The sequence below is a fragment of the Coregonus lavaretus genome (genome assembly GCF_964263955.1).
Source record: "Coregonus lavaretus genome assembly, chromosome: 17".
NCBI lineage: Eukaryota > Metazoa > Chordata > Actinopteri > Salmoniformes > Salmonidae > Coregonus > Coregonus lavaretus.
Window position 1 is genome coordinate 29,358,676 of NC_140004.1, and position 27,420 is coordinate 29,386,095.

At 40.3% G+C, this 27,420-nt stretch overlaps 1 protein-coding gene across 1 annotated transcript in view; it reads left to right on the forward strand.

Moving 5' to 3' along the window:
- The window catches only part of LOC311144485 (5-hydroxytryptamine receptor 7-like), a 79,847-nt gene extending 53,201 nt beyond the window's left edge, over positions 1–26,646 (forward strand). Inside the window, exon 2 of the mRNA XM_084180512.1 lies at positions 25,784–26,646. Coding sequence (XP_084036638.1) covers positions 25,784–26,522 — 739 coding nt within the window. The 3' untranslated portion in view covers positions 26,523–26,646. The remainder of the gene's footprint in view (positions 1–25,783) is intronic.
- The last annotated feature ends 774 nt before the right edge of the window (positions 26,647–27,420 follow it).

Consider the following 27,420-nt stretch of genomic DNA (forward strand, 5'->3'; position numbering starts at 1 on the left):
TCTTTTTGTGTGCAGAAATATGTGAGCCAGTAAAAATATGTCATTTTATTTGGAATGGCAAACCAGATAGTTAAATAGATATATTTATATAATGAATATGAGTTTGGAGGGCTAAAACTATTAAATATGAAGGTATTAAACCTCTCTCTTAAAGCTTCTATTATACTGAAACTGTATCTAAATCCAAACTGGTTTTCCAGTAGGCTACTAAGAGAGGCACATCCAATGTTTAAAAGGAGGCTCTTTGCTGATATACAGATTAAAACCATTGATTTCTGGTGGAACGATGGAACCCTGTTTTAAAGTATCCTCCTTTTTAAATGAAGCCATACAGAGTTGGCTACAATTCCAATTTTATCCTCCAAAAGAGGCAGAACATATATTACAGCAAATAGTATGCCTAAACTCCAATGTACTGATTGCGGATAAACCAATTATCTTGAAGATAATGTATAAGGAAGGCATCATGTTTATGAATTACATTGTAATTGACAGTAAAATTATGTTACACAAGCAATTAATCAAGGTTTATGGAGATGTATGCTCAATACAAAATTGTAACCAACTCATCGCAGCTCTGCCACAAAAATGGTAGAGGCAATTACTTAAAAGAGGAAGGAATGAATTAGTTTGTCTGCCACCAATAAAAAATCAAATGGCTTAAAATGACCACTAAGATAGTTGGGAACAGATTTTCGATATCCAAATACCATGGCATCGGGTTTATGAACTGATTGATGCATCAATCCGTTCTTTTCAATTTAAGCTATTATACAACATTTTTGCTATAAAAAAGAAGTATCAGTTTATGGGGCATTGAACAGTCAGTACTGTGCAGACTCTGCCACGTGGAAACAGACTCAATAGAGCACCTCTTTTGGTACTGTCCATCGGTGGCTTGTTTTTGGAGTCAGGTCCAGGAATGGTTGTTATGTCATAAAATCAGGGCGCAGTTGGGGCTGCAAACTGTATTGTTGGGGGATTTGAAGGACAACAGTCAGTAAATAGGAAATATAATTGTGCTCTTGGGTAAAGTTTTTATATTTTCAGAAATGTTGCAGATGGTAGAATGGAGGGATGTATTGAGACACCATGGTAGAATGGAGGGATGTATTGCTGGGATGTATTCTTCCATGGTAGAATGGAGGAAATGGTAGAATGATGATTAACTGGGAAAGATGGGTTGATCTGTGGCTGTCTGAAGGTGGGAATAAATACATACAGACATGCACAGTATAAATGTTTGAGGTAATCCAATCAGGGGTGAGTGTGGGGATGTGATTATTTTTTGTTTTGTGTTTATTTATTTATTTTTTCTGTTTTGGTTTCCCTTTGTGAGTGGGGCCACATGGTTTCCCATGTGCTGGTCCTGGTGGTTTGGTGTGCTCACTTCCATGCCCACCCGGGCGGTGCTTGGTCCTTTCCGCCCTTGGAAAATCCCTTTGGGGTGGGGGCTTAGCCCTGCCAGCATCTCGGGCGGATGGGTGGGGGCGAGAGCACCCACTGATGGGAGCGGCCATTTGTATTGTCTTTGTATTATATTGTATTGTTTTTGTTAAAATAACTATAAAAAAATGTACTTTTGGAATTGATTTATGATTTATTTGAAAAGGGAAATGTACCAAACCTAAGCTGAACCATCATAATTATTTTCAAGAAATTCACCTTGCATCTATTAAGGTTGAAAATGTTATGGCCCCCCTAAACTGGGTCTGTGCCCCACCTTTGCCACCCCATTCAAAATGTTATGGACACGCCACTGCTTGTAGGAACATCAATGTCACCACGAAACACTGAATGAATATTGATATGAAGATTACCGTTGGTCTATATTGATAAAACCATATGTCCTAGTCATGTTTTACTCTCTGTTTGTAGAGCCCAGGGCAGTAGACACATTGATATACTCCAGGGAAGGCTTAACATTTACCATAACTAAAGTCTCTTATCTTTCCAGCTATACACTGAGTATACAAAACATTAAGAACACCTCAATAACAGAGCATAGCTTTCACCTGGATTCACCTGGTCAGTCTATGCCATGACATAGACTGACCAGGTGAATCCAGGTGAAAGCTATAACCTGTTATTGATGTCACTTGTTAAATCCACCGAACTTGACACAACTGTGGGAAGCATTGAAGTAAACATCGGCCAGCATCCCTGTGGAACATTTCCGACACCTTGTAGACAATGTTCCCTCAAATTATTTTCGGCACAATTTCAGGTCCGCTGAGCTCAAACTTAAACGCTGTGAAAATTCTGTGCAACTTCCAGCGTGCATTTACTGTGAACACTGAGGCTATACCCGCTTTAAGTTACGGTCTTAACAGTGGCCAAGTAGACTACTGTGGCTATTTGATCATAATGTAGGCCTACCAGAGTGGCCTACAGTGGGGAAAAAAGTATTTAGTCAGCCACCAATTGTGAAAGTTCTCCCACTTAAAAAGATGAGAGAGGCCTGTAATTTGCATCATAGGTACACGTCAACTATGACAGACAAATTGAGAAAAAATAATCCAGAAAATCACATTGTAGGATTTGTAATGAATTTATTTGCAAATTATGGTGGAAAATAAGTATTTGGTCACCTACAAACAAGCAAGATTTCTGTCTCTCACATACCTGTAACTTCTTCTTTAAGAGGCTCCTCTGTCCTCCACTCGTTACCTGTATTAATGGCACCTGTTTGAACTTGTTATCAGTATAAAAGACACCTGTCCACAACCTCAAACAGTCACACTCCAAACTCCACTATGGCCAAGACCAAAGAGCTGTCAAAGGACACCAGAAACAAAATTGTAGACCTGCACCAGGCTGGGAAGACTGAATCTGCAATAGGTAAGCAGCTTGGTTTGAAGAAATCAACTGTGGGAGCAATTATTAGGAAATGGAAGACATACAAGACCACTGATAATCTCCCTCGATCTGGGGCTCCACGCAAGATCTCACCCCGTGGGGTCAAAATGATCACAAGAACGGTGAGCAAAAATCCCAGAACCACACGGGGGGACCTAGTGAATGACCTGCAGAGAGCTGGGACCAAAGTAACAAAGCCTACCATCAGTAACACACTACGCCGCCAGGGACTCAAATCCTGCAGTGCAAGACGTGTCCCCCTGCTTAAGCCAGTACATGTCCAGGCCCGTCTGAAGTTTGCTAGAGTGCATTTGGATGATCCAGAAGAGGATTGGGAGAATGTCATATGGTCAGATGAAACCAAAATAGAACTTTTTGGTAAAAACTCAACTCGTCGTGTTTGGAGGACAAAGAATGCTGAGTTGCATCCAAAGAACACCATACCTACTGTGAAGCATGGGGGTGGAAACATCATGCTTTGGGGCTGTTTTTCTGCAAAGGGACCAGGACGACTGATCCGTGTAAAGGAAAGAATTAATGGGGCCATGTATCGTGAGATTTTGAGTGAAAACCTCCTTCCATCAGCAAGGGTATTGAAGATGAAACGTGGCTGGGTCTTTCAGCATGACAATGATCCCAAACACACCGCCCGGGCAACGAAGGTGTGGCTTCGTAAGAAGCATTTCAAGGTCCTGGAGTGGCCTAGCCAGTCTCCAGATCTCAACCCCATAGAAAATCTTTGCAGGGAGTTGAAAGTCTGTGTTGCCCAGCGACAGCCCCAAAACATCACTGCTCTAGAGGAGATCTGCATGGAGGAATGGGCCAAAATACCAGCAACAGTGTGTGAAAACCTTGTGAAGACTTACAGAAAACGTTTCACCTGTGTCATTGCCAACAAAGGGTATATAACAAAGTATTGAGAAACTTTTGTTATTGACCAAATACTTATTTTCCACCATAATTTGCAAATAAATTCATTAAAAATCCTACAATGTGATTTTCTGGATTTCTTTTTCTTATTTTGTCTGTCATAGTTGACGTGTACCTATGATGAAAATTACATGCCTCTCTCATCTTTTTAAGTGGGAGAACTTGCACAATTGGTGGCTGACTAAATACTTTTTTTCCCCACTGTACCATCAAAAACAATGGAGAAAATGCATCCCATAACATTTTAAATGGAAATAACTCATCATTCAGCCTACGGTAACAGCCAATGTGTGGTGTTCAATGTAGGCCTACATTCCATGAGACTTTTGAAAAAAACATGCAGGGCTTGACATTAACCTCTTTATCCACTTGTCCTTCAGACAAGGAGGTGACTGAAAGAGTTGTTGTGTTTGATGCAATAAACCACTTTACAAAATAAAATGCATTATTATTCCCATACCATTATTACAGAGAATTAGGCAAATTATGCTACCCTTTGCCTATTGGCTACTTAGCTTATTCAACACTCTCTAACACTGCCCCTTTAAGACAAAAACATCTCTTTACCTGACTTGCTTTTCAAAGACGTCTATAAATGTACATGTTTTGTGCTCATGTAAGAAGCAATCACTCCCCTATTGTTTTAGGTGTTCTTAATGTTTGGTATACTCAGTGTAGGTTAGCTCCAGTATCTAGCTTGAGACATTTTATACAGTACAGAAAGAGAGACATGTACAGAGTCTGAGCAGATATTTAAAATGCTGTAACATGAGAAATCTGTTAAATAAAACATGTTATTGTGTGCTGATGTCACGATCTGGATGTTTTGAAAAACTGATGGAGCTCCTCCGTCTTTCAAGGAAATCTTAATCGTCTCTCTCTTTCTTTCTTTCTCTCTCACACTCTCTCTCTGTCTCTGAGGGTGTTTTTTTTACAATGTTGACCTGCGAAGTGCTATTAGGGTTGCATCATTTAAAAGGTATTAGGGACAATTAAATATTGACCTTTAACCAACATCTTTTGGTTTTTAAATGCATTCAAACTGACACAGTAAAGAGTTTGAAATAATCTCCCCCACATTCCTGTTCTATTCATCTAGAGATGTTTAGGTTACAAGCGGAGGCTTCAACCAGGGAACTTAGATTGTGAAATGTAGGGAAGTGAGACGGATACAAATAAAACCTGCTCATTATGGGGTCGGTTACCTTGGTAACCATGAACCTCAAAATCGTCCCAGAGGTCAAGAGCAAAAAAACATATTAAAAGTATTTATGCTCCCCATTAGGGGTTGAAATGCAGACCTCGTAATAGCAGGGCCTATTTGATTAAGAGGCTCCAGCCTCCATTTGAAGCAGCTATAGCTAAATCAGGGACACACAGAGTGTTTCTTGGTAGTCTTAAATAAATACTACTTTGAAACAAAAGTATACACCTCACACACATGGTTATGGGCTTTAAAAAAAGAAGACACCTGTCAGATATAGAGTTGAAATGTATTCAATTTTGAGTTTGCATCCCAATATTACACTTTATATACATCACAGAAGACTGAAATATAATAAAACCGTTTGACATAGAAACACCGGATTTTCGGCATTTAATGTAAAGTACTTACAGAAAACGTTTGACCTGTGTCATTGCCAACAAAGGGTATATAACAAAGTATTGAGAAACTTTTGTTATTGACCAAATACTTATTTTCCACCATAATTTGCAAATAAATTCATAAAAAATCCTACAATGTGATTTTCTCGATTGTCTTTCCTCATTTTGTCTGTCATAGTTGATGTGTACCTATGATGAAAATTACAGGCCTCTCTCATCTTTTTAAGTGGGAGAACTTGCACAATTGGTGGCTGACTAAATACTTTTTTTCCCCACTGTACATATTCAGCTTCTACCAATAGACATACATATTCAGCTTCTACCAATAGACATACATATTCAGCTTCTACCAATAGACATACATATTCAGCTTCTACCAATAGATTTAAGTCATTGCATAATAATGATAAAAGAGTTGGCACATTCATAAATATTTTAGTGACCGTCTTAGGACACCCAGTAAATGAGTTTGGGTTCTGGGACTGGCTGGCTCATAAATATACTCTACATGGTAGTATTACATGTTGTACAGCACAACTGTGTGTGTATGCTGGTTTATCACAATCTAATTTATATCCTCTCTTCACTCTTATACCTTAAACATCTATCTATAATTGGTTTTTAGGTATAATTACTCACAATATCCAGAGGAAATGATAGAGCTTATTATCTAATCACAGACTCATACACACACTAGAATTAAACTTGACATACACACCTGCTCTTATATATAATGTGACAGACCAGCTGTGCACTGTATTAGTGTGCCCATTAACCGTTTATTGTTTTGACTTTAATAGCTGGCTATTATCTTTATCAGTGGGAAACTCTATAAACTCCAGTGGTGCAGGTGGTTTCTGAGTTCTACAATGATCCACTGTAAATAAGGCCACAAAACATATATGTTTTATTGACCAACACACAGTACCAGCCGCTGAACAGGCTGGTTGGAGAGAGAAAGGAAGGAAGGTAATCTAACTTTGGGATAATATGTGCTCACGAAGTTGCAGGGGCCAGGGTTACTGCTCAAACATCCTCCACTTCTAAAGTGGAAAGAGTTATTAAAGATTCAATGGTATGGTTTCCAGTCGATGAGGCACAGGCCGGACAAATAGGTCTACAGATGATATGCTTTAGGTGGGATTCTCCCATGTTTCAGTGTAACAGGGTTGGTTATGTTTCCACTTGACACTGCAGAAATATGTATTTGATGTTTATGTTTTCTAATTGGTTGGTTCAAGTCAGATGTCAATAAGGTGTTATGCCATTGGTCATGCTTGCAGATAGAGGGAGATCGCGAACGCAAATTCTTCACATTCTGATATTGACATGCAAGCGGTAGGTCACGTTTTGGAATACTGTATTCTATTTTACAAAGTGTACGAGTTCACTATGTACATGTCCTGATGTGTGTGTGTGTGTGTGTGTGTATATATATATATATATATATATATATATATATATATATATATATATATATGTATGTGTGTGTGTGTGTGTGTGTGTGTATGTATGTATATATGTGTGTGTGTATATACACTACCGGTCAAACGTTTTAGAACACCTACTCAAGGGATTTTCTATATTTTTACTATTTTCTACATTGTAGAATAATAGTGAAGACATCAAAACTATGAAATAACACATATGGAATCATGTAGTAACCAAAAAAGTGTTAAACAAGTCAAAATATATTTTTTAATTTGAGATTCTTCAAATAGCCACCCTTTGCCTTGATGACAGCTTTGCACACTCTTGGCATTCTCTCAACCAGCTTCACCTGGAATGCTTTTCCAACAGTCTTGAAGGAGTTCCCACATATGCTGAGCACTTGTTGGCTGCTTTTCCTTCACTCTCCTTCTTGGTCAAATAACCCTTATACAGCCTGGAGGTGTGTTGGGTCATTGTCCTGTTGAAAAACAAATGATAGTCCCACTAAGGCCAAACCAGATGGGATGGCGTACCGCTGCAGAATGCTGTGGTAGCCATGCTGGTTAAGTGTGTCTTGAATACTAAATAAATCACAGACAGTGTCACCAGCGAAGCACCCCCATGTAACCGGTGTGAAATGGCTAGCTATTTAGCGGTGTGCGCTAGTAGCGTTTCAGTTGGTGACGTCACTCACTCTGAGACCTTTAAGTAGTTGTTTCCCTTGCTCTGCTTTTGTGGATAACAGTGCTTTGAGGGTGACTGTTGTCGATGTGTGCTGAGGGTCCCTGGTTGAAGCCCGTTTAGGGGCGAGGAGAGGGACGGAAGTAACACTGTTACATTGATGCTGTTGACCCGGATCAATGGTTGCTGCGGAAAAGGAGGTCAAAGGGGGGTGAGTGTAACCAGTGTGAAATGACTGATTGAAGAGGGTCCCTGATTCAAGCCCGGGTAGGGGCGAGGAGAGGGACGGAAGCAACACTGTTACACCCACACCATAACACCTCCTCCTCCATGCTTTACGGTGGGGAATACACATGCGGAGATCATTCCGTTCACCCACACCGCGTCTCACAAAGACACTGCGATTGGAACCAAAAGTCTCCAATTTGGATTCCAGACCAAAGGACTCATTTCCACAGGTCTAATGTCCATTGCTCGTGTTTCTTGGCCCAAGAAAGTCTCTTCTTATTATTGGTGTCCTTTAGTAGTGGTTTCTTTGCAGTGATTCGACCATGAAGGCCTGATTCACACAGTCTCCTCTGAACAGTTAATGTTGAGATGTGTCTGTTACTTGAACTCTGTGAAGCATTTATTTGGGCTGCAATTTCTGAGGCTGGTGACTCTAATAAACGTATCCTCTGCAGCAGAGGTAACTCTGGGTCTTCCATTCCTGTGGCGGTCCTCATGAAAGCCAGTTTCATCATAGCTCTTGATGGTTATTGCGACTGCACTTGAAGAAACTTTCAAAGTTCTTGAAATGTTCCGTATTGACTGACCTTCATGTCTTAAAGTAATGATGGACTGTCGTTTCTCTTTGCTTATTTGAGCTGTTCTTGCCATAGTATGGACTTGGTATTTTACCAAATAGGGCTATCTTCTGTATACCCCCCTGCCTTGTCACAACACAACTGATTGGCTCAAACGCATTAAGAAGGAAAGAAATTCCACAAATTAACTTTTAAGAAGGCACACCTGTTAATTGAAATGCATTCCAGGTGACTACTTCATGAAGCTGGTTGAGAGAATGCCAAGAGTGTGCAAAGCTGTCGACAAGGCAAAGGGTGGCTATTTGAAGAATCTTTTTTGGTTACTACATGATTCCATATGTGTTATTTCATAGTGTTGATGTCTTCACTAATATTCTACAATGTAGAAAAAGTAAAAATAAAGAAAAGTCCTTGAATGAGTAGGTGTTCTAAAACGTTTGACCGGTAGTGAATATATATATATATATATATATATATATGTGTGTGTGTGTGTGTGTGTGTATATATCTATATATGTGTGTATATGTGTGTATATATATATATATATATATATATATATATATATATATATATATATATATATATATATATATATATATATATATATATATATATATATATATACACACACACACACACACACACACACACACACACACACACACACACACACATATATATATATATATATATATATATATATATATATATATATATATATATATATATATATATATATATATACAGTGGGGAGAACAAGTATTTGATACACTGCTGATTTTGCAGGTTTTCCTACTTACAAAGCATGTAGAGGTCTGTAATTTTTATCATAGGTACACTTCAACTGTGAGAGACGGAATCTAAAACAAAAATCCAGAAAATCACTTTGTATGATTTTTAAGTAATTAATTTGCATTTTATTGCATGACATAAGTATTTGATACATCAGAAAAGCAGAACTTAATATTTGGTACAGAAACCTTTGTTTGCAATTACAGAGATCATACGTTTCCAGATGGTCCATTGGCAAACTTCAGACGGGCCTGGACATGCGCTGGCTTGAGCAGGGGGACCTTGCGTGCGCTGCAGGATTTTAATCCATGACGGCGTAGTGTGTTACTAATGGTTTTCTTTGAGACTGTGGTCCCAGCTCTCTTCAGGTCATTGACCAGGTCCTGCCGTGTAGTTCTGGGCTGATCCCTCACGTTCCTCATGATCATTGATGCCCCACGAGGTGAGATCTTGCATGGAGCCCCAGACCGAGGGTGATTGACCGTCATCTTGAACTTCTTCCATTTTCTAATAATTGCGCCAACAGTTGTTGCCTTCTCACCAAGCTGCTTGTATATGTATATGTATATATATATATATATATATATATATATACATATATATATATATGTATGTGTGTATACAGTGGGGAAAAAAAGTATTTAGTCAGCCACCAATTGTGCAAGTTCTCCCACTTAAAAAGATGAGAGAGGCCTGTAATTTTCATCATAGGTACACGTCAACTATGACAGACAAAATGAGAAAACAAAATCCAGAAAATCACATTGTAGGATTTTTTATGAATTTATTTGCAAATTATGGTGGAAAATAAGCATTTGGTCAATAACAAAAGTTTCTCAATACTTTGTTATATACCCTTTGTTGGCAATGACACAGGTGAAACGTTTTCTGTAAGTCTTCACAAGGTTTTCACACACTGTTGCTGGTATTTTGGCCCATTCCTCCATGCAGATCTCCTCTAGAGCAGTGATGTTTTGGGGCTGTCGCTGGGCAACACGGACTTTCAACTCCCTCCAAAGATTTTCTATGGGGTTGAGATCTGGAGACTGGCTAGGCCACTCCAGGACCTTGAAATGCTTCTTACGAAGCCACTCCTTTGTTGCCCAGGCGGTGTGTTTGGGATCATTGTCATGCTGAAAGACCCAGCCACGTTTCATCTTCAATGCCCTTGCTGATGGAAGGAGGTTTTCACTCAAAATCTCACGATACATGGCCCCATTCATTCTTTCCTTTACACGGATCAGTCGTCCTGGTCCCTTTGCAGAAAAACAGCCCCAAAGCATGATGTTTACACCCCCATGCTTCACAGTAGGTATGGTGTTCTTTGGATGCAACTCAGCATTCTTTGTCCTCCAAACACGACGAGTTGAGTTTTTACCAAAAAGTTCTATTTTGGTTTCATCTGACCATATGACATTCTCCCAATCCTCTTCTGGATCATCCAAATGCACTCTAGCAAACTTCAGACGGGCCTGGACATGTACTGGCTTAAGCAGGGGGACACGTCTTGCACTGCAGGATTTGAGTCCCTGGCGGCGTAGTGTGTTACTGATGGTAGGCTTTGTTACTTTGGTCCCAGCTCTCTGCAGGTCATTCACTAGGTCCCCCCGTGTGGTTCTGGGATTTTTGCTCACCGTTCTTGTGATCATTTTGACCCCACGGGGTGAGATCTTGCGTGGAGCCCCAGATCGAGGGAGATTATCAGTGGTCTTGTATGTCTTCCATTTCCTAATAATTGCTCCCACAGTTGATTTCTTCAAACCAAGCTGCTTACCTATTGCAGATTCAGTCTTCCCAGCCTGGTGCAGGTCTACAATTTTGTTTCTGGTGTCCTTTGACAGCTCTTTGGTCTTGGCCATAGTGGAGTTTGGAGTGTGACTGTTTGAGGTTGTGGACAGGTGTCTTTTATACTGATAACAAGTTCAAACAGGTGCCATTAATACAGGTAACGAGTGGAGGACAGAGGAGCCTCTTAAAGAAGAAGTTACAGGTCTGTGAGAGACAGAAATCTTGCTTGTTTGTAGGTGACCAAATACTTATTTTCCACCATAATTTGCAAATAAATTCATTAAAAATCCTACAATGTGATTTTCTGGAGAAAATAAATCTCAATTTGTCTGTCATAGTTGACGTGTACCTATGATGAAAATTACAGGCCTCTCTCATCTTTTTAAGTGGGAGAACATGCACAATTGGTGGCTGACTAAATACTTTTTCCCCCACTGTATGTATATGTGTATATATATATATATATGTGTATGTGTGTATGGTACCTGTTAGATATTGGGGGCATCCTGGGATGTGCTTTTGTATGTTATTGCTGTAAGAGCAAGTTAGCTAGCATACTCTAATTGTAATGGTCGCATTAGCCCCTGCCAATTCACAGTTATTTCCATGCTAACAGCCGAATCACGAATCTATAGCCATCAACATACTGTTGTCCTGCACATCTAATGTGCTTCCTTGTGTGTATCGTCAGGTACTTACATTTATTGTATTTTGTTCTATTTTTGTCATTGTTATGATGTTTGATTACAAAATCCCCTGTCTGATATAGACATGCAAGTGACGAATCACGAATCTACAGCCATCAACATACTGTTCTCCTGCACATCTAATGTGCTTCCTTGTGTCTATCGTCAGAATAAACACCAATCAACTGGGCTCGCTGGCTAGACAGTCGTTTCTTTCCAAACACAACGCAAGAGAGTTACGAAGTATGATCACATCTGTTACACTGGTGCCGAGACCAGTTTTAGCTGGACAGCTGTTACATCAGCACCTGCAAGTAAATGGTAATAAAGGTTGGAGTCTGTTTGGTCAGCTCCATCTCAACACACACGATCATAAAAAGAGTTAAGAGTGAGTGGTGCCACAGCTCTTCACTGGTTACGGTTAAGGTGTCTGCATACATAGTGTCTGTTAGTTCCTAGCAGAACTTGGCTAGGCAATGTGAATGTCTGTGCTCGCATACTCCCTTAAAATACCTTTGACTGAAAAACAAGAAAAACCGGCAATATTACTGTTTGTCCCTCTTGAGATGCTGTAGCAACAAGTACACTTCCTCAAATTAGTCTGAATGAATCTAAGATAATGCAAGAAATCTGTAATTAATCAACGTTTTTGCCAAGGAGGCCATAGTCGCGCTATTTTACATCTAACTAAGATGTTTGGTAAAGTATTTCTCAAGTGAAAGAATTAGCAGGAAAACTAGTCGTCTGTTGTTGAATGACAACAAACACTAGAGGTAAAGAATCCCTACTGTTGACCAATCACCAACGAAGGGGCGTAGACTTCGGTTACCGAATTTCAATAAGCTTCAAGAAAAAAATGTGTGCGCTCGAAAAGCCCCCCCCCCCAAAAAAAACAGCAGAAGGCTGCCGAACACCAAAACGAACAAAAACGTCAGAAAATGTTGTCATAATATATGTGCAAACCGTTTCGACTGGGAAGCATACGGTAAGCTTTATGGGCTCCGATGGTAAAAAATTAATGTGGGCCTGGTCACCGTTTACAAATCAGGGTTGTCAAGGGTGGGGCCAGACAGAGCACATTACGGATATCCATATTAATGTTCCATTAGGGAGTTTTTCAAGGATTCTAATAGTGTCACAGGGTAGGGAGTACTTTTATGCAAGCACATGTGTAGTATTTGTTTTCTTTCAAAATACTAAAGCTTTTGCTTGATTGAGCAGAAGGGTCCCAACCCCTCCCATTTGGCACTCGATCAGGCTCTAGATCTGGACTGGCATTTGAACCCAGGTATTTTGAGATGTAGAGAAAGGGGATGGCATGTGGGGTAGGGCTGGTGGGAAGACAAACCCCAGCGCACAGATAAAACCGTACAGGGATGACTCAGCCAGAGTTTATGTAAGAGACAAAGCCGTTTTTATATAGGCACTTCCAGCTCCTAACTGACCTTTCCACTCACTCGTTTTAACCTTGACCTGGCCACAGATGGGCTAGACAGCCAGGGTCAGTCAAATGTCCATACACATAGTAAGAGGGGCAGGGGTTAATGGGAGAAAGCCCAATTAAAAAGACAATGTGAAAGAGAGAGGTAGGACATTCTCTTTTTTTCTCTACTTTAGATAGGAGTTATTGGGGCACTGACTGACATCATTATACAGGCACATTTGTGTTAGTCCATTATCAGCAGGAGGACTTGTAAGGCAACTGCAGCATACGTCAGTAATACAGAGCTATTCAGTATGAAGATGTGCTGAAGTTGCTTTCTTTCTGTGCATTCAAGTTTCTCCATGGCACTAACATTTTCTTTATATTTAGCAAATTAACCATGAAGCGAGCAGCAAATGTACTGAACGTTTAAAGAAAAACAGCAACTTGACAGTTCTCGCGTTCTGAAAAAAGTAAACTTCATTTCAGATTAGCATCAGCCCTGGCTGCACATGTGCATCTCATTCAAATCCACTGTTCTCTCAAATACATTGTACAGTGTTGTTATTGCAAATGTACAGTACATCTGATATTTGATACTAAAGCAGAGAGCAATCTACATTTGAAAAACTCAATCCAATTGTTTTGTTGACACCGAAAACCTCCCTTTAAGATAAACCCAATTTGTTTGAAAATTACATAATTGTATTCTTATTCTTAGAGACTCTCGGCCTAAAAGCTACCCAGCAGACTATATTCCTTTTTTAGTGTGTTGCTTTTGTTGATGTTGCGGGAAGCCATTCCAAATTAGCCACTCCAGCCCAGTTAAATATTTCACCATGTTTCCCATCTCAGACAGAACGCGTGGTGCTCCTGCACCTGGAGATGAATAACAGCCACTGCAACCATGATGCAGATCCTGGCCCTTCCATTATGCATGTGTGCAGAAAATAGTTCCACTTTACTGTGCTTCGCCAGCCTAGCGGAAGTAACGGAACTATCCATTAGCTCAGCCACACTGTTTGACTAGGGCAGGGGTCTCCAACCTTTTCTAGCATAAGAGCTACTTTTAAAAAATGAAACATGTCGGGAGCTATTCATTTTTTTATAGCTTTCAAATAGGCACATTCTTCTCTTCTCCTCTACCCTGCAACTCTTCCCCGGGTCCTTGGTGTACAAGATATGTGTTTTCTGTTAATATACCTTGTAAAATAATGGTTATTAAACAACTCTAAGGGGCCCCATAAAATTATATTCACATTTACATACAGTACCAGTCAAAAGTTTGGACTCACATACTCATTCAAGGTTTTTTCTTTACTTTTACTATTTTCTACATTGTAGAATAATAGTGAAGACATAACAACTATGAAATAACACATATGGAATCATGTAGTACCCAGCAAAGTATTAAACAAATCAAAATATATTTTATATTTGAGATTCTTCAAATAGGCACCCTTTGCCTTTATGACAGCTTTGCACACTCTTGGCATTCTCTCAACCAGCTTCACCTGGAATGCTTTTCCAACAGTCTTGAAGGAGTTCCCACATATGCTGAGCACTTGTTGGCTGCTTTTCCTTCACTCTGCCGTCCGACTCATCCCAAACCATCTCAATTGGGTTGAGGTTGGGGGATTGTGGAGGCCAGGTCATCTGATGCAGCACTCCATGACTCTCTTTCTTGGTAAAATAGCCCTTACATAGCCTGGATGTGTGTTGGGTCATTGTCCTGTTGAAAAACAAATGATAGTCCCACTAAGCCCAAACCAGATGGGATGGCGTATTGCTGCAGAATGCTGTGGTAGCCATGCTGGTTTAGTGTGCCTTGAATTCTAAATAAATCACAGACAGTGTCACCAGCAAAGCACCCCCACACCATAACACCTCCTCTTCCATGCTTTACAGAGGGAACTACACATGTGGAGATCATCCGTTCACCCACACCGCGTCTCACAAAGACACAGCGGTTGGAACCATAAATCTCCAATTTGGAGTGTGCAAAGCTGTCATCAAGGCGAAGGGTGGCTATTTGAAGAATCTCAAATATAAAATATATTTGTTTAACACTTTCTTGGTTACTACATGATTCCATATGTGTTATTTCTTAGTTTTGATGTCTTCACTATTATTCTACAATGTATATTCTACAATGTAAAAAATAGTACCAATAAAGAAAAACCCTTGAATGAGTAGGAGTGTCCAAACTTTTGACTGGTAGTGTAAGTATTCAGACCCTCGCTGCACAGCTATTTTCAGGTCTCTCCAGAGATGTTAGATCGGGTTCAAGTCCGGGCTCTGGCTGGGCCACTCAAGGACATTCAGAGACTTGTCCTGAAGCCACTCCTGCATTGTCTTGGCTGTGTGCTAAGGGTCGTTGTCCTGTTGTAAGGTGAACCTTCGTTCCAGTCTGAGGTCCTGAGTGCTCTGGAGCAGGTTTTCATCAAGGATCTCTCTGTACTTTGCTCCGTTCGTCTTTCCTGACTAGTCTCCCAGTCCCTGCCGCAGAAAACATCCCCACAGCATGATGCTGCCACCACCAGGCTTCACCGTAGGGATGGTATTGGCCAGGTGATGAGCGGTGCCTGGTTTCCTCCAGACGTGACGGTTGGCATTCAGGCCAAAGAGTTCAATCTTCGTTTCATCAGACCAGAGAATCTTGTTTCTCCTGGTCTGAGTGTCCTTTAGGTGCCTTTTGGCAAGCGGGCTGTTATGTGCCTTTTACTGAGGAGTGGCTTCTTCCGTCTGGCCACTCTACAATAAAGGCCTGATTGGTGGAGTGCTGCAGAGATGGTTGTCCTTCTGGAAGGTTCTCCCATCTCCACAGAGGAACTCTGGAGTTCTGTCAGTGACCATCGGGTTCTTGGTCACCTCCCTGACCAAGACCCTTCTCCTCCGATTGCTCTGTTTGGCAAGTCCATATTATGGCAAGAACAGCTCAAATAAGCAAAGAGAAATGACAGTTCATCATTACTTTAAGACAAGTAGGTCAGTCAATCCGGAAAAGTTCAAGAACTTTGGAAGTTTCTTCAAGTGCAGTCGCAAAAACCATCAAGCGCTATGATGAAACTGGCTCTCATGAGGACCGCCACAGGAAAGGAAGACCCAGAGATACATCTGCTGCAGAGGATTCGTTCATTAGAGTTAACTGCACCTCAGATTGCAGCCCAAATAATTGCTTCACAGAGTTCAAGTAACAGACACATCTCAACATCAACTGTTCAGAGGAGACTGCGTGAATCAGGCCTTCATGGTCGAATTGCTGCAAAGAATCTACTACTAAAGGACACCAATAATAAGAAGAGACTTTCTTGGGCCAAGAAACACGAGCAATGGACATTAGACTGGTGGAAATCTGTCCTTTGGTCTGATGAGTCCAAATTTGAGATTTTTGGTTCTAACCGCTGTGTCTTTGTGAGACACAGAGTAGGTGAACGATTATATCCGCATGTGTGGTTCCCACCGTGAAGCATGGAGGAGGAGTTGTGGTGGTGCTTTGCTGGTGACACTGTCTGTGATTTATTTAGAATTCAAGGCACACTTAACCAGCATGGCTACCAAAGCATTCTGCAGTGATACGCCATCCCATCTGGTTTGCGCTTAGTGGGACTATCATTTGTTTTCAACAGGACAATGACCCAAAACACACCTCCAGGCTGTGTAAGGGCTATTTGACCAAGAAGGAGAGTGATTGAATGCTGCATCAGATGACCTGGTCTCCATAATCACCCGACCTCAACCCAATTCAATCAATCAATCAATCAAATGTTATTTATAAAGCCCTTTTTACATCAGCAGATGTCACAAAGTGCTATACAGAAACCCAGCCTAAAACACCAAACAGCAAGCAATGCAGATGTAGAAGCACAGTGAAAAAAGTGAGATGGTTTGGGATGAGTTGGACCGCAGAGTGAAGGAAAAGCAGCCAACAAGTGCTCAGCATATGTGGGAACTCCTTCAAGACTGTTGGAAAAGCATTCCTCATGAAGCTGGTTGAGAGAATACCTAGAGTGTGCAAAGCTGTCATCAAGGCAAAGGGTGGCTACTTTGAAGAATTTAAAATATAAAATATATTTTGATTTGTTTAACACTTTTTTTTGGTTACTACATGATTCCATATGTGTTTTTCATAGTTTTGATGTCTTCACTATTATTCTACAAAGTAGAAAATAGTAAAAATAAAAAATAAAACTTGGAATGAGTAGGTGTGTCCAAACCTTTGACTGCTTCTGTATATATATACGTTTTTATACTCTCAATATTAAAAAATGTCATAGAGAAACAACGAAAATGGATGTTCTGAGTCCATGTCAATGCTTAAATCACATCAGAAGACACATTTTTAGGTCTGGAAAAAAGTGAACTAACTTTTTTACTGTAATACACATTTTAATTTTGCGTTTAAAGGGAGAGGAATGTGTAGGTCTAGCAATGTTTCTGCTGTTAGGCCTACTGCTGCAGCACATGTCATGGCAACACAAAAATGTATGCACGCATGACTGTAAGTCGCTTTGGATAAAAGCGTCTGCTAAATGGCATATTATTATTTATTATTATTATTATTATGGCAGAGTTTGCAAAACTATGGCCACCTAATTGATACAAATAATCATGTTATCTTTATGTCAGGCAGAAAGTATTTCTGTCCATCCATTAGACGGTTATCATTACTAGCATCGTTGCTAACTGACTACATATGGAGTGATAGACAAATGCGCGCTCCAAACAGAGAGACATGGGCAATATTGCTGGAAATTAATTGGCAGATATTGTGTTAAGTTTTACTTTTTAAGCCACTAGTGGCTAACCAGGGGTGGGATAATGTCAATGTAGTTTTGATTGGATAGTACCTAGTAGCTTATGTTTATGACAGTTTGCGATGGAACACATAAAATAAATGGTAGCCTGTGATCTACCTGGTGGAGACCCCTGGTCTAGGGCATTGTAATCCCCTGGGCTCAGGAACACAACAACTGTGGATAGGCCCTAATCCCACTAGGTGGTAGGGCGTAGCAAGCTATCTGCTTTAGTTTGTGAGATGATCGATATCTGTCGAGGGAGGAGCTGGTTTTTACATATTGTGTATATTTATTTATTCTGAAAACATTTACATTTTTTGTCAATTCTTTCACAATTTTTCAAAATGTTAGCTAGCTGGACAGGCAAACGCTGCCGAGTACTAAACTGTAAACCAATCAAAACTTGTGTACTATCCATGGTCCTATCTCTGCTGATCACGTCTGCCAATCACATTATCCTTATCTAAAGTAGTACACAGCTGGTGACATCTCCATCCAACAAACTGCAATTAGGTCAAGTATTTTTTATTTTTTTGTAATCAAACTATTTAGTCATAAACGTGATACCATCAATGCAAGCTGTAAAATGACTTCCAATTTAGAACACAGCAACCTCAGTAATGTAACTAGCTTGCTAGTTATTTAACTAGTTACAACAAATAGATATGTTGCTAGCTAGCAGGAGCAGATAGCTTTATCACTAGCTAGCATGTCAAGGAGCGTTTTAGCTATCAGTTTATTCCAAGTAATATTTCAAGACCACAAAAATCTATAGGACAAGTAGTAGGACCCACTAATTTCATTCATACTGACAAATAATAAATGTCACATTATCCCTGTCAATAGTTGGAGTAGGATGATTGCAGAGCACCCTGCCTCAGACTGTCAGGATGTTCATTTTCTAGCTCACAAACTACATTCCTTTGCTGTGATGATTTATTCTATTCATTCTTGTCTCTCACTTTTGTCTCTAATCAACTCTCCTGTCTCCTGCTCCCAGAGATCAATCAAGTGCTATTAACCAAGCATAGGCTGATTCACTCACCTGTGAGGAGAACCAGCCTACTGCAGTTTGAACTAGCCATGCCATCACTATTTAGACTTTGGGACCACGTATGCATTTGCCTGTTGTCTTTTCTTTGTGGGTTTTGTCATACACAGTCTAGTGCATTTTTTTGGTTGAAGAACACCAACTACAGATACATGTGCTTGTTTGAGCAACTCAAAGACTAAATTCAATGTAGAATCAGTTTAACAGGTGACAAACAGATTATTCTATTATTGTAACATGCAGTGGGGAGAATTCTATTGTCCCTGTCAGGAGCCCAGGCTTTTGCCATAGATGGTGGACTTCTCGTCTCTGGCCCACACAAGCTTTAGATTTAATTCTGCTAAGGCACTTGTCTCTCTCTACATCGGTCAGCTACATTGGTGACCATGGTGGGATCATTTTGATACACCTATGGGGCCTGGGGCACACAAATGCTCCCAGAGAGAAGGGGGAATACTGACAGTTCTATAGTCTCCTTAAGAGGCCCAGGCTTTTGGCATAGATGGTAAAGCTCTCATTTCTGGACTGCAACATTGTAAGATTGTGCCCTCCACGGCACTTGATATACATTGATTAGTAAGTTACACTATATTTAGATACTTCAAATATCACTTGAGACACCTTTGCTATTTGTCTCCGTACTCAATAATGGCGAAACACTACTTGTGATGGTGTTCTTTGTTCGAATGTATATGCATGAAATGTACATTATGGGTAACATGTCTCACACTCAGTCATAGTTAGTAGAACAACAAATGGATTGGCAAGATTTTGGCACCGTCAACTTTTAGGTTAGTAGGAAAGTTAATCATTTAAACCACCTTAATATACTCACATTCACTGAACATTTATAATTTTTAACTCAAACATTCATTTCCCAACTGCTTTTTCTATAGTCCTACAGGCTCTTTATCATTCTCCATACCTTATATTCCAATGCATCCAACATTATACATGCCCACCATGGTATTGGGTAGCTGCTATTTGAGAACTCATCTGGTTTAGAAATCAAACTCTTGTTTATCTTATTGCAGAGCACATTGTACAACTGTTTTTTAGAGAAGATTGTATTGCAAGGTATGCTATATGTGTAGGCTATGCCATATGTATTGGCTAATATGCATATGCAGCTGTCGTTTTTAAACCTCCATTCTAGCATACATGACACATACACACACTTTATATCTACATGCTTTTATTTTGGTTTCTGTGCAAAGTGTATGATTGAATGTTTATTTAAGCCTGCAGCTAGTTACTTGAAATGAGGCATATAATCATGCATAAGCATGATTACAAAATGTAATTCACTGACAGAGATAGCTAATGAAACACAAATTGACATTTACAGTAGCTGGCTAGGCTACTCAAACTGTAACATTGGCTAGCATTCAATAAATTGGCTAAATGGTGAACAGAGTTCCCTATTCGTATTGCATGCTGCATATTTAAAGTGCACTTGAAAACCGATATTTAACTTATTTCAGTCTTTGGGAGCTAGCTACAGTGCCTTCAGAAAGTATTCATAACCCTTGACCTTTTCCACATTTTGTTGTGTTACAGCCTGAATTTAAAATTGATTAAATTGAGATTGGCTGTCACTGGTCTACACACAATACTCCATAATGTCAAGTGGAATTATGTTTTGAGAAAATTTTACAAATTAATAAAAAATCTAAAGCTGAAATGTCTTAAGTCAATAAATATTCAACCCCTCCTTTATGGCAAGCCTAAATAAGTTCAGGAGGAAACATTTTCTTAAGTCACAATACGTTGCATTGACTCACTCTATGTGCAATAGTAGAGGTTAACATGATTTTTGATGCCTCATCTCTGTACCCCACACATACAATTATCTGTAAGGTCCCTCAGTTGAGCAATGAATTTCAAACAGATTCAAAGAAGGGCCCCTATTGGTAGATGGGTAAAAACAAAAGCAGACATTGAATATCCCTTTGAGCATGGTGAAGTTATTAATTACATTTTGGATGGTGTATCAATACACCCAGTCACTACCAAGATACAGGCGTCCTCCCTAACTCAGTTGCCGGAGAGGAAGGAAACCACTCAGGGATTTCACCATGAGGCCAATGGTGACTTTCAAACAGTTACAGAGTTTTATGGCTGTGATAGGAGAAAACTGAGGCTGGATCAACAACATTGTAGTTACTTTACAATACTAACCTAAATTACAGAGTGAAAAACAGGAAGCCTGTACAGAATAATTCCAAAACATGCATCCTGTTTGCAATAAGGCACTAAAGTAAAATGTGGCAAAGAAATTAACTGTATGTCCTGAATACAAAGTGTTATGATTGGGGCAAATCCAACTCAACACATCACTGAGTACCACATATTTTCAAGCATGGTGGTGGCTGCATCATGTTATGGGTATGCGTGTCATCAGCAAGGACTAGGGAGTTTTTTGGGGGGGGATAAAAAATAAATGGAATAGAGCTAAGCACAGGCAAAATCCTAGAGGAAAACATGGTTCAGTCTGCTTTCCAACAGACACTGGGAGACAAATTCACCTTTCAGCAGGACAATAAACTAAAACACAAGGCTAAATATACATTGGAGTTGCTTACCAACACAACATTGAATGTTCCTGAGTGGCATAGTTACAGTTTTGACTTAAATTGGCTTGAAAATCTATGAAAAGACTTGAAAATGGCTGTCTAGCAATGGTCAACAACCAACTTGACAGAGCTTGAAGAATAAAAAAAAAAGTGCAAATATTGTACAATCCAGGTGTGCAAAGCTTTTAGAGACTTACCCCAAAAGACTCACAGCTGTAATTGCTGCCAAAGGTGATTCTAACATGTATTGACAAAAAATAAATAATACAATGTTTTCCTTTTGGGGTATTGTGTGTAGATGGGTGAATTCTTTTTTTTAAATCAATTTTGAATTCAGGCTGTAACACAACAAATGTATCTACATAAACCAAATCACATACAACTTTAAATGAACTTGCTTCTCACAGAGAAAACTAAACTAAACATACTAAATATACTAAATATACTAAACTACATGTATTCAATGTCTCAGCAGATAAAAGTAAATCCAATACTACTTGAAATCATCAGCATGGTAATGAAGCAAAGAGCAAAGACTGGATATTTCCCAAATAAATAGTTTATTTAATATTTTTATGTAAATACAACATTTACATGAAAGAAATGTGAACACTATGGGGATGTTGACCTTAGGATGTTTAAAGGGGCCATACGAGTCTAAGCCCTGTCTAATCTGGGGGAGTGGGGGGTTCTACTAAGCTATGTGGAATTATTTGAAGAAGGTCATACCAAGGATAGTTTTGCTATTTGATTTTTAATTTTAAGAACCCTTGAAGTATCATAAAAAATATATATATATATAATATTTGCTGAAAATGTTTATTTGGCCTTACTGTTATAAGCCCATACAAACGCATTGAATAACACATTCACTACATGGAACAACAGATAGTCCCCCCAAAAAAAATCTAAAGGAAGTTTGTGTTGAAGTGGTCTGGGTGATATAAGAAAGATCAGGTAATATTATTATTATTAATTTTTTTACATGTATTTAACCACTTATTTTTTGGCACTAAACAGGCTAAGCCCTATCTAAGCCGGGGGAGGGGGGTTCTACTAAGCTATATGGAATTGTTTTAAGAAGGTCATACCAAGGAATGTTTTGCTATTTGATTTAGAATTTTAAGACCCCTTGAAGTATACATTTTTTTTTTTTTTTAGAAAATTGTATTTGGCCTTACTGCTATTTGCCCGTACAAACACACGGAATAACATATTAATTACATGGAACAACAGATAGTCCCCCACAAAAAAAATATTAAGGAAGTTTGTTCTGAAGTGGCTGTCCTATATCTGAGAGACATAGGGAAGATCAGGAAACCGTTTGTTTTTGTTGTTGTTGTTTTTTTTTTACATGTATTTAACCCCTTATTTTTGGCACTAAACACTCTCCATATATACTTCCATTCATTTTTTGAACATTCTTGTGAGGCCTGTGGGTGTCCTAGAGCAAAACAACATGTACATGTGTTCGTGAGAGTCTCACCCTTCCACAGAGGGGTCATATTAGTGTGTTTTTCAGCGGCAGGGACTGGGAGACTAGTCAGGATCGAGGGAAAGATGAATGGAGCAAAGTACAGAGAGATCCTTGATGAAAACCTGCTCCAGAGCGCTCAGGACCTCACAATGGGGCGACGGTTCACCTTCCAACAGGACAACGACCCTAAGCACACAGCCAAGACAACGCAGGAGTGGCTTCAGGACAAGTCTCTGAATGTCCTTGAGTGGCCCAGCCAGAGCCCGGACTTGAACCCGATCTAACATCTCTGGAGAGACCTGAAAATAGCTGTGCAGCGACGCTCCCCATCCAACCTGACAGAGCTTGAGAGGATCTACAGAGAAGAATGGGAGAAACTCCCAAAATACAGGTGCCAAGCTTGCAGCGTCATCCCCAAGAAGACTCGAGGCTGTAATCGCTGCCAAAGTTGCATCAACAAAGTACTGAGTAAAGGTTCTGAATACTTACGTAAATGTGATTTTTCAGTTTTTTACTTTTAATGCATTTACAAAAATGTCTAAACTTGTTTTTGCTTCGTCATCATGGGGTATTGTGTGTAGATTAATGAGGGGAAATAAACAATTAATCAATTTTAGAATAAGGCTGTAACGTAATAAAATATGGAAAAAGTCAAGGGGTCTGAATACTTTCTGAATACACTGTACGTCTGGGGGTAGGCCATGTCAAATGGATACATGATGTAGGCCAGAGTATAACTGGATAGATATACTACCCAGCTAGCACAGATGTTTCAGACCAGAGAATCTTGTTTCTCATGGTATGAGAGTCCTTTAGGTGCCTTTTGGCAAACTCCAAGCGGGCTGCCGTGCCTTTTACTTAGGAGTGGCTTTCGTCTGGCCACTCTACCGTAAAAGCCTGATTGGTGGAGTGCTGCAGAGATGGTTCTCCTTCTGGAAGGTTTTGGTCACCTCCCTGACCAAGGCTATTATCCCCCGATTGCTCAGTTTGGCCGGGCGGCCAGCTCTAGGAAGAGTCTTGGTGGTTCCAAACTTCTTCCATTTAAGAATGATGGAGGCCACGGTGTTCTTGGGGACCTTCAATGCTGCAGACATTTTTTGGTTCCCTTGCCCAGATCTGTGCCTCGACACAATCCTGTCTCTGAGCTCTACGGACAATTCCTTCGACCTCATGGCTTGGTGTTTGCTCTGACATTCGCTGTGAACTGTGGGACCTTATATAGACAGGTGTGTGCCTTTCCAAATCATGTCCAATCAATTGAATTTACCACAGGTGGACTCCAATGAAGTTGTAGAAACATCTCAAGGATGATCAATGGAAACAGGATGCACCTGAGTTCAATTTCGAGTCTCATAGCAAAGGGTCTAAATACTTATGTAAATATGTTGTTTTTGCTTTGTCATTATGGGGTATTGTGTGTAGATTGATGAAGAAAAAAAACAATTTCATCAATTTTAGAATAAGTCTGTAACGTAACAAAATGTGGAAAAAGTCAAGGGGTCTGAATACTTTCCGAATGCACTGTATTTAAAACCCATTCACAGTCTTACCACAGAGGTGTAAGTGCACTGGGACTGACAGAGAGAGAGAGTTTGAGACTGAGATGTTTATTAATGCATTAGTCAGAGTTCAGGTGGGGGAGTGAGTGGAGTGGAGTGGTGGCATGACTGTGTTGTTGTGTAACCAAGGCAAGACACATACACCAACCTACCAGTCTGAACCACAACTCTCCTTGAAACACTCTCAGATTGCTATCACCCAGTCAATAAGAGAACGGAATGTATATGTTTTTAAATAACATTCTTCTGTGAAAGTTACTTATGTTTTCTTCTGTTATTTATAGAACGTTTTCTTAATGTTCTGAGAATGGAATTTAGAGCTAATTGATGTTAATGTGTAGAATTTTTTACATTCACAGAATATTGCCAAGAACTGACATAAAAGAGAACCATACATTCTCTGAATGTTCTGAGAATATCTCTTTAGTCACACACATTTTTTTTAAATGTTGTAAAAATATGAAATTAAATAGAACCACATGGGAACGTGTGTGGAATGTTCTGTGGAAGTACTGAAATTCCCACAGAAGAACGTTGTTTCTTAAAGTTCTCTGAACTATTTGAGAACATTACTTTAAATAGAACCATGAGGAAACATTTAGGAAATGTTATGCTGAAGTACTGAAATTCCCACAGAAGAACATTATTTCTTAACGTTCTCTGAACTATTTGAGAACATTATTTTCAATAGAACCATGAGGAAACCTGTAGGAAATGTTATGCTAAAGTACTGAAATTTCCACAGAAGAACGTTTTTCCCAATGTTGTTCCCAATGTCAAACCAGTTGGAGAACATTCCTTGGAGATCGTCCATTACGAAAAATTGTATTAAATGTAACCATGTTTGAACTTTTAGGAAACGTTCTGTTAAAGTAATAAAAATAAATAAAATAAAAATGTTTTGTCAAGTTCCTTAAATGTGCTGAGAATGTTCCAAAGCCAAATAACTATCCTGCACCATTCCCAGAAAGTTTTGGGAAGGTTGTATGCAAAATAACCATTGGACATATACGCTCTCACCAAGCTCTAAGAAACATATGGTTCTCAGAACGTTATGTGCTAGCACGGAGTGCTGTAGTGTTTTCTCCTCTGGGACAAAACTATGCAAAACAAGCAGAGAGGATAGAGGAGACTAAATTGATTGCAAAAACAGGCAGGAGATTCATTGTACTAAGTTCAGTGTACAGTACTCCTGATCCTGCTGCCCCAGTGTCTCTATGTTTTGCATTGTATGTAGCCTTGTATGTTTATCCTGCTTGCATTTCCATATGGGATAATAAAGTTTACATTGCTAAATTATTTTTGTTTCTTCTCTCTCAGGTATCTGGGAATCACCCGGCCCCTCACGTACCCAGCCAGGCAGAATGGCCAGCTGATGGCCAAGATGATCCTGGGGGTGTGGCTGGTGTCCGCCTCCATCACCCTGCCCCCCTTCTGCGGCTGGGCCAAGAATGTCCACACGGGCGGCGTGTGCCTCATCAGCCAGGACATTGGATACACCATCTACTCCACGGCTGTGGCCTTTTACATCCCCATGCTCGTCATGCTCTTTATGTACTACAAGATCTTCAGGGCCGCCCGCAAGAGCGGCCTCAAGCACCGCTTCACAGACTTCACCCGGCGCGAGCGGCTGGAGACGGTGGCCAGTGAGGCGCTGAGGATGCAGGGCCTGAAGCCGCAGGGCGTGGCAGAGGAGTGTGCGGCGCTATCCCGTCTGCTGTCCCGCGAGCGCCGCAACATCTCCATCTTCAAAAGGGAGCAGAAGGCGGCCACCACGCTGGGGGTGATCGTCGGTGTGTTCTCTGTCTGCTGGCTGCCCTTTTTCATCCTGTCCACAGCCAGGCCCTTTATCTGCGGGGTGGAGTGCAGCTGTGTGCCCATCTGGCTGGAAAGGTTCCTCCTCTGGTTGGGTTACGCCAACTCCCTCATGAACCCCTTCATCTACGCCTTCTTCAACCGGGATCTGCGGTCCACCTACAAGGACCTGCTGCGATGCCGCTACCGCAACATCAACCGACGACTGTCCGCCGTGGGCGTGCACGAGGCCCTCAAGGTGTAGGAGGAAGAGGACAAGGATGACGAGGAGGAGAGTTTGGGGCCCCAGAAGTGTCCAAGGAATTTTAAATGCCGTCCTTTTGCAAAGACTACTGGGAAGTGCAGTCTCTGTGGTTGTATAATGGAGGCTCAGAGGGATGACCTGTGACCTGGCGGTAGTATTGTAGATAAAGACAGAGACTGACTGACTTCCTCTCTAACCCGCTGCAGAGGCACAGAGATAAGGCCATTACTTAGGTCTGTGTCTGTGTGACTCACTCAGTCATTCTATTTTGGGACCCAAAACCATGGACCGTATTTGACGGTCTATTCAAGTTGACACTGGCTTTGTGAATATGCTACAGTTCAGTCTAGACTTCATATTCATGTCAGGTGGATGGTGCATTAACTGGGGAAATGACATTCGGACCCAGGCGATAATTCTGGGTCATTAAAAGCATGGGCTGTCAATGGATTTCTTCATGATGATATTTGCCAAACTGATGCTTAGGCAAGTGGGTGCCATTGGCTATTGACTTAAACCAGTGAAGGTCACGGAATCGGTATCTACGTAACTGTTTCCAGTTCAACTTGTCCGTGGTACAGTAGGTGATGATGGTGAACAATTGAAAGTGGTCTGTATAAGTATATGTTAATCTATTATTTTGTGGAGGCAGTTGTGTTTTCTGTTTACCAACAAAAACACTGCAAAACAGAGGGGTATACTACAAAGCAGGATCAAGGAGGCTGAATATTCTGAAAATGTTGAACGTTTTTAGAAATATAATCTTGAAATGAGCATTGGCTCATTGACTCAACAACCAAAAACACATACATGTATCTATGTTTAGCTTTCTTAATGAATCTGTTATTTCTGGTTGTTTATCAAAGTTAACTGGCTAACTCATTGAATCTGCTTTGTA